Source organism: Tachyglossus aculeatus, chromosome 7 (assembly GCF_015852505.1).
Source record: "Tachyglossus aculeatus isolate mTacAcu1 chromosome 7, mTacAcu1.pri, whole genome shotgun sequence".
In the NCBI taxonomy this organism is placed as follows: domain Eukaryota; kingdom Metazoa; phylum Chordata; class Mammalia; order Monotremata; family Tachyglossidae; genus Tachyglossus; species Tachyglossus aculeatus.
The window spans coordinates 19,910,046-19,925,346 of NC_052072.1; the positions used below are offsets into that span (position 1 = coordinate 19,910,046).

The 15,301-nt window shown below is 46.7% G+C and overlaps 1 protein-coding gene across 1 annotated transcript in view; it reads left to right on the forward strand.

Annotated features, from left to right (window-relative positions):
• FKBP5 (FKBP prolyl isomerase 5) overlaps nt 1-15,301 on the forward strand; it is a 123,372-nt gene that overhangs the window by 58,799 nt on the left and 49,272 nt on the right. Inside the window, exons 2-3 of the mRNA XM_038749408.1 lie at nt 7,338-7,458; nt 9,939-10,083. Of these exons, the coding sequence (XP_038605336.1) occupies nt 7,354-7,458; nt 9,939-10,083 (250 nt within the window). The 5' untranslated portion in view covers nt 7,338-7,353. The remainder of the gene's footprint in view (nt 1-7,337; nt 7,459-9,938; nt 10,084-15,301) is intronic.

Sequence of the window (15,301 nt, forward strand, 5' to 3'; positions counted from 1 at the left end):
GGTCACCCGCTACCTTGCCGGGTGCCCCAGGAGAAGGGAGGAGGTCCCCGTTCGGTCCGACAGAAAAACCGGCCGTGTGCAGAGCACTGTATTAAGCACTCGGGAGAGTACAGTGCAACTGAGTTGGTAGGTTCCCTGCCCACAAGGAGCTTTCGGTCTAGAGGGGGACTGGATGCCTTTTTCTTTGATTCCTTTTGCTTTGGAGCCCACTGTTGGGTAGGGACTGTCCCTATATGTTGCCAATTTGTACTTCCCAAGCGCTTAGTACAGTGCTCTGCACATAGCGCTCAATAAATACGATTGATGATGATGATGGTTACGGGGCCCCGTGGGACCAACAGCTCCGGGCCTCGGTGAGAAAATGTCAGAAAAACCGATAACGGGGGGACCCAGGATGTCATTTCCATCCCTGTTGGAACCAATGTGGCGGACCAGCCGGGCAGCTTTGCATGACTTTATTTATATTAATATTTTTCTCCCCCTCTAGACTGTAAGCTCACTGGGAGCAGGGAATGTCTGTATTTATCGTTCTGTTGTACTCTCCCAAGCACTTAATACAGTGCTTTGCACATGGGTTCAAATCCTGGCTCCGCCACTTGTCAGCTGGGTGACTTTGGGCAAGTCACTTCGCTTCTCCGAGCCTCAGTTCCCTCACCTGTAAAATGGGGATTAAGACTGTGAGCCCCAAGTGGGACAACCTGATCACCTTGTACCCCCCAGCGCTTAGAACAGTGCTTTGCACATAGTAAGCGCTTAACACATACCATCATTATTATTATTATTATTAAATACGATTGAATGAATGAATCGCGCATCACACAACAGTAAAAATAGAACTCTTGACTAGATGAGCTCTTAATAATAATAATAATGATGATGATGATGATACTTGTTAACCACTTAATATGTGCCAAGCATTGTTCTAAGCGCTGGGGTATATACAAGGTAATCAGGTTGGACACAATCCCTGTTCCAAATGGGGCTCACAGCCTTAATCCCCATTTTGCAGATGAGGTAACTGAGGCCTAGAGAAGTGAAGTGACTTGCCCAAGGTTACCCAGCAGACACGTGGCGGAGCCGGGATTAGCTGGGATTAACGCTTTCTAGAGCTAGGGGCAGGGAGTATGTTTACCAACTCAGTTGTATTGCCCTCTCTCAAGCTCTTAGTATGGTGCTCTGCACACAGTAAGTGCTCAGTAAATACCAATCAATCGATCGTATTTATTGAGCGCTTACTGTGTGCAGAGCACTGTACTAAGCATTTGGGAAGTACAAGTTGGCAACATATAGAGACGGTCCCTACCCAACAGTGGGCTCACAGTCTAGAGGGGGGAGACAGAACAAAACAAAACATATTAACAAAATAAAATAAAATAAACAAAAATAAACAATAAAAACAATAAAAATAAAAACAATAAAAAACAATAAAACAAAATAAAATAAATAGAATAGATCTGTGGATACCAGTGATTGATTGATTGATTGATTGATTTCCCCAAGTAGGTCCTTTGGTTTTCCTGGCCCCCAGCAGAGCCACCACCAGTTCATATCTCATGGGGAGATGAACTCTGGAAGCCAAGGAATTCCCACTCTTCCGCTGAGAAGGGACTATCAAATTGGGAATGAATTGTTCCTTTTCAAAGAGAATTGTAATTGGGAAGGGAAATTGTCCAGGTATGGAGAGAAGGGCGGACTGCCGACTGTGGGAGTGCTCAGCCTTTAATTCCTAGGATTCACTGCTGCATTCCTTCATTCATTCATGCAATCATTTATTGAGCACTTACTGTGTACAAAGCTTAACAATTATTATTAGAGAAGCAGCGTGGCTCAATGGAAAATGAGCACGGGCTTTGGAGTCAGAGGTCATGGGTTCAAATCCCGGCTCTGCCAATTGTCAGCTGTGTGACTTTGGGCAAGTCACTTAACTGCTCTGTTCCTCAGTTGCCTCATCTGTAAAATGGGGATGAAGACTGTGAGCCCCATGTGGGACAACCTGATTACCTTGTAACCTCCCCAGTGCTTCGAACAGTGCTTTGCACATAATAAGCGCTTAATAAATGCCATTATTATTATTATTATTAATATTATTATTATTATTATCCTTAAGCTCATTGTGGGCAGGGGTCATTTCTACCAACTCTATTGTACTCTCGCAAATGCTGAGTTCAGTGCTAATTAATTTATGTTAATGTCTGTCTCCCTCTCTAGATTGTGAGCTCCTTGTGGGCAGGGAATGTGTCTGTTGTTATATTGTACTCTCATTCATTCAGAGCACTGTACTAAGCGTTTGGGAAAGTACAATATAGCAATAAAGAGAGACAATCCCTGCCCAAAACGAGCTTACAGTCTAGCGGCTACTCTCCCAAGTGCTTAGTACAGTGCTTTGCACACAGTAAGCACTCAGTAAATACGATCGAATGACTGCGTGAGTGCTCTGCACACCGTGAGTGTTCATTAATTGACTGATTGGTTTTTGGATCTGGGAAGCTAAATAGGGCAACCACAATTAAAGGAGACAGAGGAAACTCTTTAAAGACACAGGGAAGCAGCATAGCCTAGTGGGAAGAGCGCAGGCCTGGGAAACAGAGGACCTGGGTTCTAATTCTGACTCCGCCACAGGTCTGCTGTATGACCTTGGGCAAGTTACCTAATTTCTCTGCGCCTTAGTTTCCTCATCTGTAAATTGGGGATGAAAAGACCCCGGGCTTTGGAGTCAGAGGTCATGGGTTCAAATGCCGGCTCTGCCACTTGTCAGCTGTGTGGCTTTGGGCAAGTCACTTAACTTCTCTGTGCTTCAGTTACGTCATCTGTAAAATGGGGATTAGGCCTGTGAGCCCCACGTGGGACAACTTAATCACCTTGTAACCTCTCCAGCGCTTAGAACAGTGCTTTGCACATAGTAAGCGCTTAAAATAATAATAATAATAATGATGGCATTTATTAAGTGCTTACTATGTGCAAAGCACTGTTCTAAGCACTGAATAAATGCCATTATTATTTATTTATTATTTATACCCACTCCCCCTCCTTCAGGGACGGGACTCTGTCCAACCCGATTATCTTGTAATAATAATAATAATGATGGCATTTATTAAGCGCTTACTATGTGCAAAGCACTGTTCTAAGTGCTGGGGAGGTTACAAGGTGATCAGGTTGTCCCACGGGGTTGCTCACAGTCTTAATCCCCATTTTACAGATGAGGTAACGGAGGCCCAGAGAAGTGAAGTGACTTGCCCAAAGTCACACAGCCGACAATTGGCAGAGCCGGGATTTGAATCCATGACCTCTGACTCCAAAGCCCGGGCTCTTTCCACTGAGCCACGCTGCTTCTATACCTGCTCCAGTACTCAGTACAGGACTGGGCATAGAGTAAGCACTTAACAAGCACTGTAAGTATTATGATTAGAACAAAACCTTAGACAGTGCACATCACAACCGAAAGCTGGGAAACACCTGCAGCTTGGCACCATGTAATCAAGAAAAGATTGGCTCTTTTAGAGCAGACGCTTTAAGGGGATTGGTGACGGAGGCGAAAACAAAAACAGCAATCTTTGCGTGTCTACAGGACATTTGGACTGTCAGTCCTGCATCAGCCTTTCTAGGCAGATATGCTCCTGTAGTTCAACTTGGTTATCATTGGGGTCATATTCCAATTTGAAGGGCTATAGTCAGGGCACTTCTCATTCTGGACAAGTAATAGACACAAATGGAGCAGGCCTTCCATGTCACAGAGCTGCTATTTTCTTCGGCTCATTCATTCATTGTCATATTTATTGAGCGCTTACTGTGAGCAGAGCACTGTACTAAGCACTTGGGGAAGTACAAGACAGCAGTAAAGAGAGACCGTTACTATCCAGAACGAGCCCACAGTCTAGAGCTCATCACTTCTGCTCACCAGCCTGCACCCTTTACTCCATTTCTGCTCTCCTAATCGCTTCTGGGCAAGTCACTTCTCTGTGCCTCAATTCCCTCATCTGCAAAATGGGGATAAAGACTGTGAGCCCCACGTGGGACAACCTGATTATCTTGTATCCGCCCCCCAGCACTTGGAACAGTGCTTGACACATAGTAAGCGCTTTACAAATGCCATTATTATTATTATTATGACTCTCTCACCTTTGACCCTGTGCTCAAGCCCGGAACCCCCCACTCACCGCCCCCGGGTGAGTGATCGAAAATGAAGTAGGGCTTTTAGAGGGGAGCTAGTGGAATGGGACTTGGGAATGTTAGACGGCCCATGAAGAGCTTAAGGGACAGAAATTCTCTTTTTTCAGCCCCATCTCAAGCTCTCGTGGCCACTCAGGGAGTAGGAATGCCCAAGGTTGGGAACCCAGGCCGTCTCAGGAAAGTCAAAGGAGAAGTCGGTAGGACTCAAGATTACCCAACTATGAAGTATTTCCCCCCTCTAGACTGTAAGCTTGTCACGGGCAGGGGACGTGACAGCTAATTACGTTGTATTTTCCCAAGTGCTTACGGTGCTCTGCAAATAGCGTTGGTTAAATACTATCGATTGATTGACTCACCTACGTTTCTGCAGTGCAGATGGAAGTAGATTAGTAGGAAGTAGAGATGGGTAAGACCAGGGGCAGGGCAAGCCCAGTGTCAGGATAAGGCTAGGCCTCTTTCCATCGATAAGAAGCAGTCCAGTCAGAGTGGGATTCTAATAATAATAATAACCGTGATATTTCTTAAGCACTTAGTGTATGTCAGGTCTATGCTAAGGAGTGGGAGGGTGGGGGGTGGAATACAAGCAAATCGGGTTGGACACAGTCCCTGTCCCACGTGGGGCTCACAGTCTCAATCTCCTTTTTGCAGATGAGGTAACTGAGGCACAGAGAATAATAATAATAATTATGATATTTGCTAAGCACCTAGCATGTGCCAGGCACTGTACTAAGCGCTGAGGTGGATACAAGCAAATCGGGTTGGACACAGTCCCTTGTCCCACATCATCATCATCATCAATTGTATTTATTGAGCGCTTACTGTGTGCAGAGCACTGTACTAAGCGCTTGGGAAGTACAAGTGGGTCTCACAGTCTCAATCTCCATTTTGCAGGTGAGGTAACTGAGACACAGAGAAGTTAAGTGACTCACCCAAGGTCACACAGCAGACAAGTGGCGGAGCCAGGGTTAGAAGAGTCTGGCTCTCAGGCCTGGGCTCTATCCACTGGGCCATGCTGCTTCTCGGACTAGGAGACCCCCGACCCCAAGGGTAACGTAGAAAGGTCCCGCAATGCCCAAGCTCTGGGGCTGGTGGCAGAGCTGGGGGGGCAACTCCTTTCTGAATGAGCCGTAGCTGGGAGTTGTTGTGGAGGAGGTTAGGTCTGCCCACAGGCCCTGGGCAGTGCCCCCTTCAAGGGTGCCCAGTGCCTCTGGGGTCGGTAAGGTGGGTGTGACACAGCAGCAGAAATTGGGAGCCAAGATCAGGGGGTAGGAGCTAGCCTGGACCACTATATTCTTGTGGCGACTTAAATAATAATAGCGATGATAATATTAAGAATTGTGTGATGATACCAATAATAATTGTGGTATTTTTTTAAAGGTTCACTATGTGCCAAGCACTATACTAAGCACTAGGGTGATGCAGGATTCATTCATTCATTCAATCGTATTTATTGAGCGCTTACTGTGCACAGAGCACTGTACTAAGTGCTTGGGAAGTACAAGTTGGCAACATATAGAGATGGTCCCTACCCAACTTTGGGCTCACAGTCTAGAAGATAACCACCACCCACATGGGGGTCACAGTCTAAGTAGGAGGGAGAGCAGGTATCAAGTCCCCATTTTGCAGATGAGGGAACTGAGGCCCAGGGAAGTGAAGTGACTTGCCCAAGGTCACATAGACAAGTGGCGGAGCTGGGATTAGAACCCAGTTCCTCCGACTCCCAGGCCACTAGGCCACGCTGCTTTCTATACAGTCCATACTGACCAACCCCCGTTACGAGGTTTGCCGCACTCGTACCGGGGGTCTCAACCTGAATTTTAGTTGGCAAATCCCAAAGGGGTTGTTAAGTGCTTACTATGTGCCAAGCACTGTTCTAAGCGCTGGGGGGGCATACAAGGTAATCAGAGTTGTCCCACGTGGGGCTCACAGTCTTCATCCCCATTTTACAGGTGAGGGAACTGAGGCACAGAGAAGTGAAGTGACTTGTCCAAAGTCACACAGCTGACAAGTGGCAGAGCCGGAATTAGAACCCGTGACCTCTGACTCCCAAGCCTGGGCTCTTTCCACTAAGCCATGCTGCTTCATTACCTTCATTTTGCCACCCTAGAAGCCCTGGCTTCATGCAAAACAGGAGTTTGAGGGCACTTCATTGTAGGAAGCTATTGTTACATCATGAAGGAGGGAAGGGAAAGATTTGGCAATGATTTGATAAGAGGCAGTCGGGTCAGAGAGGTAAATGTCACGCTGGTTACAAAAGAAACAGTTCCACAATGCACAAACACACGTACACATGCACACACGGCATGGACAGCTAGACTTTGCTCAGTCCAGGGCCAAGGGTAGGTGGTCCTTGATTGCATTTGAGAGCGAGCCACTATTCCTAACCTCCTCTTTCTGGGGAGTAGGGGGCCTTCAAGCGGGTTTAAGAGTTGTTTCTACAAAGTAGAAAACCCAGGCCATGTTTTACTCTGAGTTTAGGACCGGTCTGAGTCAGCCATCACTCCTGACAAACCCTCATGGTGCCACGGAGGGGAGGGGAATGATAATAATGGTTGTGATATTAGTAAGCACTTACTGTGTGAGAAGCAGTGTGGCTCAGTGGAAAGAGCCCGGGCTTGGGATTCAGAGGTCATGGGTTCTAATCTTGGCTCTGCCACTTGTCAACTGTGTGACTTTGGGCAAATCACTTAACTTCTCTGAGCCTCAGTTACCTCATCTATAAAATGGGGTTGAAAACTGTGACCCCCCACAGGGGACAACCTGATCACCTTGTATCCCCCCCAGCTCTTAGAACAGTGCTTCACACATAGTAAGCATTTAATAAATGCCATCATTATTATTATTATTATTATTTTGTGCCAGGCACTGTACTAAGCACTTGGGGTAGATACAGGCTAGTTGGGTTGGATGCCGTCTGTGTCCCACATAGGGCTTCCAGTCTCAATCCCCATTTTACAGATGAGGTAACTGAAGCCCAGAGAAGTGAAGTGACTTGTTCAAGGTCACACAGCAGACAAGTGTCAGAGCCAAAATTAGAGCCCAGGTTCTTCTGACTCCCCAGCCTGTATTCTATCTGCTAGGCCATGCTGCTGCTTCACAGGGGAAGAGGGAAGGCTTTGGGATTTTCACTGTGGCTTTTTGTGTGTGTGTGTGTGTGTGTATGTGTGTAGGACCCAGAAGGAGACAATGACTACTGACGGGGCTCCCAAAGAAGATGGAGGGGGTCCAGTCACAGCTCTGGCAGAACGAGGGGAAGACATCACTCCCAAAAAGGACCGAGGCGTACTGAAGGTGAGTCCCGAGATGGTTCAGGGAAGTCAACTTGCACCCAGAACACCCCCTCAGAGTCGCCTCGCTGAATTTCATGGCCAGTGCTCGTTCCTTTTACCCGAATCCTTGAACCCTTTATTAAACCAGCATTTGGTGAATAAACGTCTTTCATCCTGGGTCCAAGGGCACATGGTACAAATGGACCAGGTGAATGAAAGATGGAACTTCTAATGAAGATCCATCAGGAACAGCATGGTGGGGACTACAAGTTGGCAAATCAGGAGATGATTGGTTCCGCTTGGTTCTCTAGGCAGTTCAGGTAGATGGTGATTGAGGTCGAAGGAAGCGGCAGTTCTGTTAGGCTTCAAGAAGTAACAGCCTCCCTTCTGAATGTAATATGCTTTGCACACAGTAGCTCTCAAAAAATATGATTGAATGAATAAATAATGTCACGGACTTCTAGGAATTGTATAATTGTGGGGATTCCCTTTCTGGATTGATAGAGAACTACCCTTTCCATTTCAAGCAGAACCACCAATAGAGAATTACCCTGTCTGTTTCGAGCAGAACCATCAGTGAGGGTCTCGGTGTCTTCCAGTTGCCAGTTTTCAGTAGGAAGGAGAGGACTCGGTAGGCAAGTTTCTGTCCAGTTGAGCTTCCGTGATGTTCCCTTTGGAAACTTTCCCCTGAAGACACAGAGAACCGTTGTTAGCTTCTCCTGGGGGAAGGAAAATTGGGAGCTTGACAATCTGAATCTGAGGGCAGGCACCGTGCCTCATTGGAACCTGGTGTGGATCTTTGCAGTGGAATTTTCAACCTGTGGAAGGGACAGGCAGGATATCAGACAGATTCACGGAGGAACATTTGGTTTTCCAAAAACACTGGAAAAGCAGAGATGACTCGCCTCTTCTGGACTGAAGAGATTTTGAACTGGAAGCTGCAAACCCACTCCCAGTCTTCAGGGCTCACATGGTCCTCCCAAGATCTCTGGGGGAAACTCTGGCTACAAATCACCGATTGCCATTTTCGGACTGAATCCAGTCTCTTCCCCCAGTTGTCCCCAGCCAAAAAGGCAGCTGCCACCCATTGTCATCTACATTGGAAAAAAATGACTTTGATGTCCACGACGACGACAGCAGAAACGACACCTCCAACCAAGCTGGATTTGATTTTGTTTTCCCAGAACTAACCCACTGCATATAGCTCCTCCTCCTGCCAAGTATGAAATAAATGTTCTGGATTTTATGAGCGCTAAATATTTTTTTCCTTGGAGCTATTTTGGCATTTCCCTTACTAGAAAACACGTCGTTCCGAATCAGGCCACATCGCGGGGGTTGATCTTTTCTGCAGACTGGGAGTTTCCTCGATCGGTGCCGAGCGAAACGGGCGACCCCAGCCTGGAGGGTTCTCCGTGGAGGGGACAGAGGGCGGAGAACAGCCTGTCAGACCTGTCTGGGTTCGCCTAGGGGACATCGGGAGTAGACGGCCAGGGTTCACAGGCGTCGGAATCCACCATTCAAGCTTTTTCTCTTCACGCTGCACGTGAGCAGCTTCTCTTATTGCTCTTCATTTTCCTCCAAGAGAGGGTGAAATCAGTCCCCTCAAGTAAGGAGCTTGGGGCTGCCATGAGGCTATGGAACAGATGGTCAGAGAGGAACTGAGGATGAGAAGCAGTGTAGCCTAGCAGGTGGAGCACAGGTCTTTTTGGAGTCAGTTCTAATCCCGGCTTCTCCATGTGACTGCTGTGGGGCCTTGGGCAAGCCGCTTCACTTCTCTGGGCCTCCGTTGCTTCAACTGTAAAACACGGATTCAGACTGTGAACCCCACGTGGGACGTGGACTGTGTCCAACCTGATTAGCTTATATGTATCCCTGCGCTTAGTGCAGTGTTTGGTACATAGTAAGCGCATAAACAATGCCATAACCCCCCCCAAAAAAAAATTAGTTTGCAGTAATAATAATAATGATGGCATTTATTAAGTGCTTACTATGTGCAAAGCACTGTTCTAAGCTCTGGGGCGGTTACAAGGTGATTAGGTTGTCCCACATGGGGCTCACAGTCTTCAACCCCATTTTACAGATGAGGTAACTGAGGCACAGAGAAGTTAAGTGACTTGCCCTAAGTCACACAGCTGACAAGTGGGAGCCGGGATTTGAACCCGTGACCTCTGACCCCAAAGCCCGTCCTCTTTTCCACCGAGCCACGCTGCTTCTCTGTAGCTCTAAGGAAGACTTTTTAAGCAATGGACTCTTGCTGGGGAGGGCCGGCGGTTGGATCTTGGAATGAGAGAACCAGGAAGGGCCCAAGAACGTCCTTTCTTGGACAGTTTTCCTGCTAAGAGAGGCTTCCATTCCACAGAGATGATGTTTGGTCCTGCCTCCAGGCAGGGGACTGGACAAGTTGACCTCTCCAGGTCCCCTGCGGCCCTGGGATCCTATGGCAAGGTTTTTCACAGAAGAAACAACTCCCAGTTCCCCCTTCACGGAATCTGTTTTTTCTAGATTGTCAAAAGGGTGGGGAACGAGGACGAGAGGCCAATGATTGGAGACAAGGTACACGTCCACTACAAAGGAAAATTGTCCAACGGGAAAAAGTTTGATTCCAGTCGGGACAGAAACGAACCGTTTGTCTTCAGTCTCGGCAAAGGTAAGCGGCCTTTTCCAAGCCGTGCCCATTTCTGACTCGCCCTTGCGGGCTCGGAGGAGAGGAAGGTGTGCCCTCAGCCCCAAACAAAGCTGTTGGGAGTGACCTTATGGTACCTTTTTGGGCCGTGCTGGATTTCAGAGTGTCGCTCCCCGGGAAGCGCTCTAATCAAGGTAAAAACTCCAACGCAATCATTTTCCTTCCTGCCCATTTGTAAGATGACTCATGTTCCGAGGGAACTTTAGAGCGTAAGGCTCCAGAGGGTTTTCCCTGGTTTGAGTGCTTCTTGGGCACCCCTGTTGTGGGGTCTCGGACCTGTGTGGTGGGTAAGCCGCAAGGTTAGATGGTGGTGGGGTTGGCACGTGGTCACTCAGCTTTGTTTCCTAGCAGGCTCTGGTAGAGTTTAACTGACCCCACGGCACTGATTCTTGCCACCCCTCTCAAAGTTGGGCTCCAATTTTTGATCGGCTCAGAGAAATGGGAAAAAGCGTGATCAATCACTCAATCAGTGGTATTTATTGAGTGGTTACTGTACGCAGAGCACTCTACTAATCACTTGGAAAAGCACACTGCAACAGAGTTGGTAGATGAAATCCCTGCCTACAAGGAGCTTTTGATGGTATTGACACTTGCCTAGTTGTTTTGTTTTGTAGTCTGTCTCCCCCCTTCTAGACTGTGAGCCCGTTGTTGGGTAGGGACTATCTCTATCTGTTGCCGAATTGTACTTTCCAAGCGCTTAGTACGGTGGTCTGCACACAGTAAACGCTCAGTAAATACGACTGAATGAATGAAAGGAGCTTACAGTCTACAGGGAGAGGCGGGCGTTAAAATAGATCAGGGCTAAGGCAAAGAGTAGAGTATAAAAATATTCATTCATTCATTCAATCGTATTTATTGAGCGCTTACTGTGTGCAGAGCACTGTACTATGCGCTTGGGAAGTACAAGTTGGTAACATCATCAATCGTATTTATTGAGTGCTTACTATGTGCAGAGCACTGTACTAAGCGCTTAAGATATGGAGACGGTCCCTATGCAACAGTGGGCTCACAGTCTAGAAGGGGGAGACAGAGAACAAAACAAAACATATTAACGAAATAAAATAATTAGAATAAATTATGTACAGATATTGAAAATGTACAAATTTACACAAGTATTGTCGAGGATTGGGGGAGTATCAAAGTTCTTAAGGGGGACACAGCCAAGTTCATAGTCAACTCAGAGAAGAGAGTGGATGGGGAGATAAAGGGCTGAAAGCTTTTTTAAAAAAATGATATTTCTTAAGCACTTAATGTGTTCCAGGCACTGTTCAAAGCGCTGGGTTGGATACAAGGGAATCAGGTTGTCCACAATACTTGTCCCACATGGGGCTCACAGTCGTAATCTCCATTTTACAGATGAGGTAACTGAGGCACAGAGAAGTGAAGTGACTTGTCCGAGGTCACACAGCAAACAAGTGGCAGAGCCAGGACTGGAACCCAGGTCCTTCTGACTCCCAGTCCTGTGCTCTATCCACTAGTCCGTGCTGCTTCTTGTTGTGGGGTACTCTTCTGGGCGTTCGTGCAGTGCTCTGCGCAGAGTAAGTGCTCAGTAAATATGATTGGTAGTGTAGGAAGTTCTCTTGGAAGAGATGTGATTTTAGGGAGGTTCTGAAGGTGGGAAGAGTGGTGGACTGTTGGATATGAACGGGGAGGGAGTTCCAGGCTCAAGGGAGAACGTGGAGAAGGGGTCGGCAGCAGGACAGAGGAGATCAAGGTACAGTGAGGTAGGTTGATGCTAAAGGAATGGAGTGTGCGGGCTAGGTTATAGAAGATCAGTGAATGAAGTAGGAGGGAAAGAGCTGATTAAGTGCCGTAAAACCAATAGGAAGGCATTTCTGTTTGATGCAGAGGTGGGTGGGATTTTGTAAAGTGGGGATTCCGTAAAATTCTATTTATTTTATTTTGTTAGTATGTTTGGTTTTGTTCTCTGTCTCCCCCTTTTAGACTGTGAGCCCACTGTTGGGTAGGGACTGTCTCTATATGTTGCCAACTTGTACTTCCCAAGCGCTTAGTACAGTGCTCTGCACACAGTAAGCGCTCAATAAATACGATTGATAAATAGATAAAATGGGGATGAAGACTGAGCCCCATGTGGGACAACCTGATTAATTTCATTCATTCAATTGTATTTATTGAGCGCTTGCTTTTTGCGGAGCACTGTACTAAGCGCTTGGGAAGTTGTTGGTCCCCCTCCTTCCTCTCCCTCTCCTCCCCATCCCCCCCGGCCTTACCTCCTTCCCCTCCCCACAGCACCTGGATATATGTTTGTACGTATTTATTACTGTATTTATTTTATATGTACATATTTATTCAATTTATTTTATTTTGTTAATGTTTTGTTTTGTTGTCTGTCTCCCCCTTCTAGACTGTGAGCCCGCTGTTGGGTAGTGACCGTCTCTAGATGTTGCCAACTTGGACTTCCCAAGCGCTTAGTACAGTGCTCTGCACACAGTAAGCGCTCAATAAACACGATTGAATGAATGAATGAACGAATGGGCATCCCTTGGGGGTTTTTGAGGAGTGGGGAAACATGGACTGAAGGGCTTTTCAGAAAAATGATCCAGGCAGCAGAGTGAAGTGTGGACGGGAATAGGGAGAGACGAGAGGTAGGAACGTCAGCGAGGAGGCGGATTCATTCATTCAATCATTTATTCATTCATTCATTCAATTGTATTTATTGAGCGCTTACTGTGTGCAGAGCACTGTACTAAGCACTTGGGAAGTACAAATTGACAACATATAGAGACAGTCCCTACCCAACAATGGGCTCACAGTCTAGAAGGGGGAGGCAGACAACAAAACAAAATATATTAACAAAATAAATTTTGTAATGGTAAAGATGTAATGTAAAGATGTAATGGTCAAGGCGGGAAATGAGTGCTTGGATCAGCGAGGTAGCATATTGGATAGTAATAATAATGGTATTTGTTAAGCACGTACTATGTGCAAAGCACTGTTCTAAGCGCTGGGGATGTTACAAGGTGATCAGGTTGTCCCACAGGGGCTCACAGTTTTAATCCCCATTTTACAGATGAGGTAACTGAGGCACAGAGAAGTTAAGTGACTTGTTCCAAGTCACAGAGCAGACAGTTGGCAGAGCTGGGATTTGAACCCATGACCTCCGATTCCAAAGCCTGTGCTCTTTCCACTGAGCCCAGAGAGGAAAGAGTGGATTCTGGACATGTTGTATAGGTAGCATGGGAGGACTTGGACACAGATTGACTGTGTGGGTTGATGAGTGGAGGAAAAGGCCAAGGTTACGGGCTTGTGAGACAGGGAAGGTGGTGGTGCTGTCTACAGTAATGGGAAAGTCAGAGGGGAGGACAGGGTTTGGATGGGAAGGTGAAGAGTTCTGTTTTGAGGTTAGGGGGGATCCGGGTAATGTCCCAAAGACCATGGAATATGTGGAGCTGCAGAGAAGGAGATGTAGAGCTTCCCTTGAGGTTTATCAGTGGCTGTGGTTTAGGGGGATGTTTTGGACTTCTTTTGCCTTCCAGGTGGGACTTGAGCGGGTTTGCCTCTTTTCGTTGAGATCAATCTTGTTCTCTGTAGTACTGATTCTGCACAACATTGCAGTTAAAGTGAAAATTTGTGCTCCGTTGTTGGATTTGCAGGGAGACCGAATTACAACATGTCTGATTAAGATAATTCAGTAAAAACTCAGAGAGTGAGTGCTTTCCCCTCAGAGTTGGGGTTTTCTAAGAAAGTTTTATCTGATTGGTTTCCTGCAATGCCCACTCCTTCCCTTCCTTGATTCACACCACCCTGTTTCTCTTATCCTCTCCCTCTTCTCCTTTCCACTGCCCCTTCCGTACCTCGTACACCTTATCTCTGTGAGATAATATGATCTCACATATCTCACAGAGGTCTGCTGTGTGACCTCTGCTGTGTGATATCTCTAAGATATATATGCTGCCAACTTCTACTTCCCAAGCGCTTAGCACAGTGCTCTGCACACATTAAGCGCTCAATAAATACGATTGATGGATTGATTATCTCTGTCTCCCTCCTTCTCTCATACCCGCTTCTCACATCTTCTCTTTTTCCTCCTCAGGGCCCATCTCATTTTCTCCATCTCTCACACCTCCTCTCCCTACCTTTTCACATTCCCCTCACTTTCTCCCATTTTGCCCCCCGCCCTCTTAATCCCCCTTACTCTCTCTCCTCCTGGACTCAGTCCACCCCTGTCTCAGGATGGAAGTGATAGTGTTTATTAAGTGCTTACTGTGTGCAGAGAGCTGTATTAAGCGCTGGGAGAGCATACACAGGAGGGTATTAGGGGGCTCACAACCTAAGAGTAATTTGGATTCTAATTCTGGCTCTACCACTTGTCTGTCGTAAGACCTTGGATGAGTCATTTCACTTCTTTGTGCCTCAGTTACCTCACCTGTAAACTGGGGAATAAGATTGTGAGCCCCACATGGGACATGGGACTGTTTCCAACCCGATTAATGTGCAGCCACCCCTGGTGCAAAACACAGTACCAGGCACACAGTAAGCATTTAACAAATAGCATTTTTTTAAAAAGTGCATTTGGGGAGAAGGGACGGGAGACAGACACATCAAGAATAATGAAATATCAAAACCCAACAGAGAAATATTTCCAGAATAAAACCCAAATCAGTAGGTAGCTAGAGCAGCAGAATTTCTGGCTTTGCAGGGCTCAGAGTTCAGGGCACATTGGCAGCTAACATGGCATAGTAGTGGATAGATTATGTGCATATTTACAATGGGCATATGTACAATAGTAAATATTGTACATATTTACTATTCTACTTATTTTATTTTGTTAATATGTTTTTTGTTGTCTGTCTCCCCCTTCTAGACTGTGAGCCCGTTGTTGGGTAGGGACCGTCTCTGTATGTTGCCAACTTGTACTTCCCAAGCGCTTCGTACAGTGCTCTGCACACAGTAAGCGCTCAATAAATACGATTGAATGAATGAATGAATGAATGGGCCTGGGAGTCGGAAGGTCGTGGGTTCTAATCCCGGCCCTGCCACTTGGCTGCTGTGTGACTCTGGGCAAGTCACTTCACTTCGCTGTACTTCAGTTGCTTCATCTGTAAAATGGGGATTGAGACTGTGAGCCCCATGTGGGACAGAGGTTGTGTCAAACCAATTAGCTTGTAGCCATCCCAGCACTTAGTGCAGTGACTAGCACATAGTAAGTGCTTAACAAATG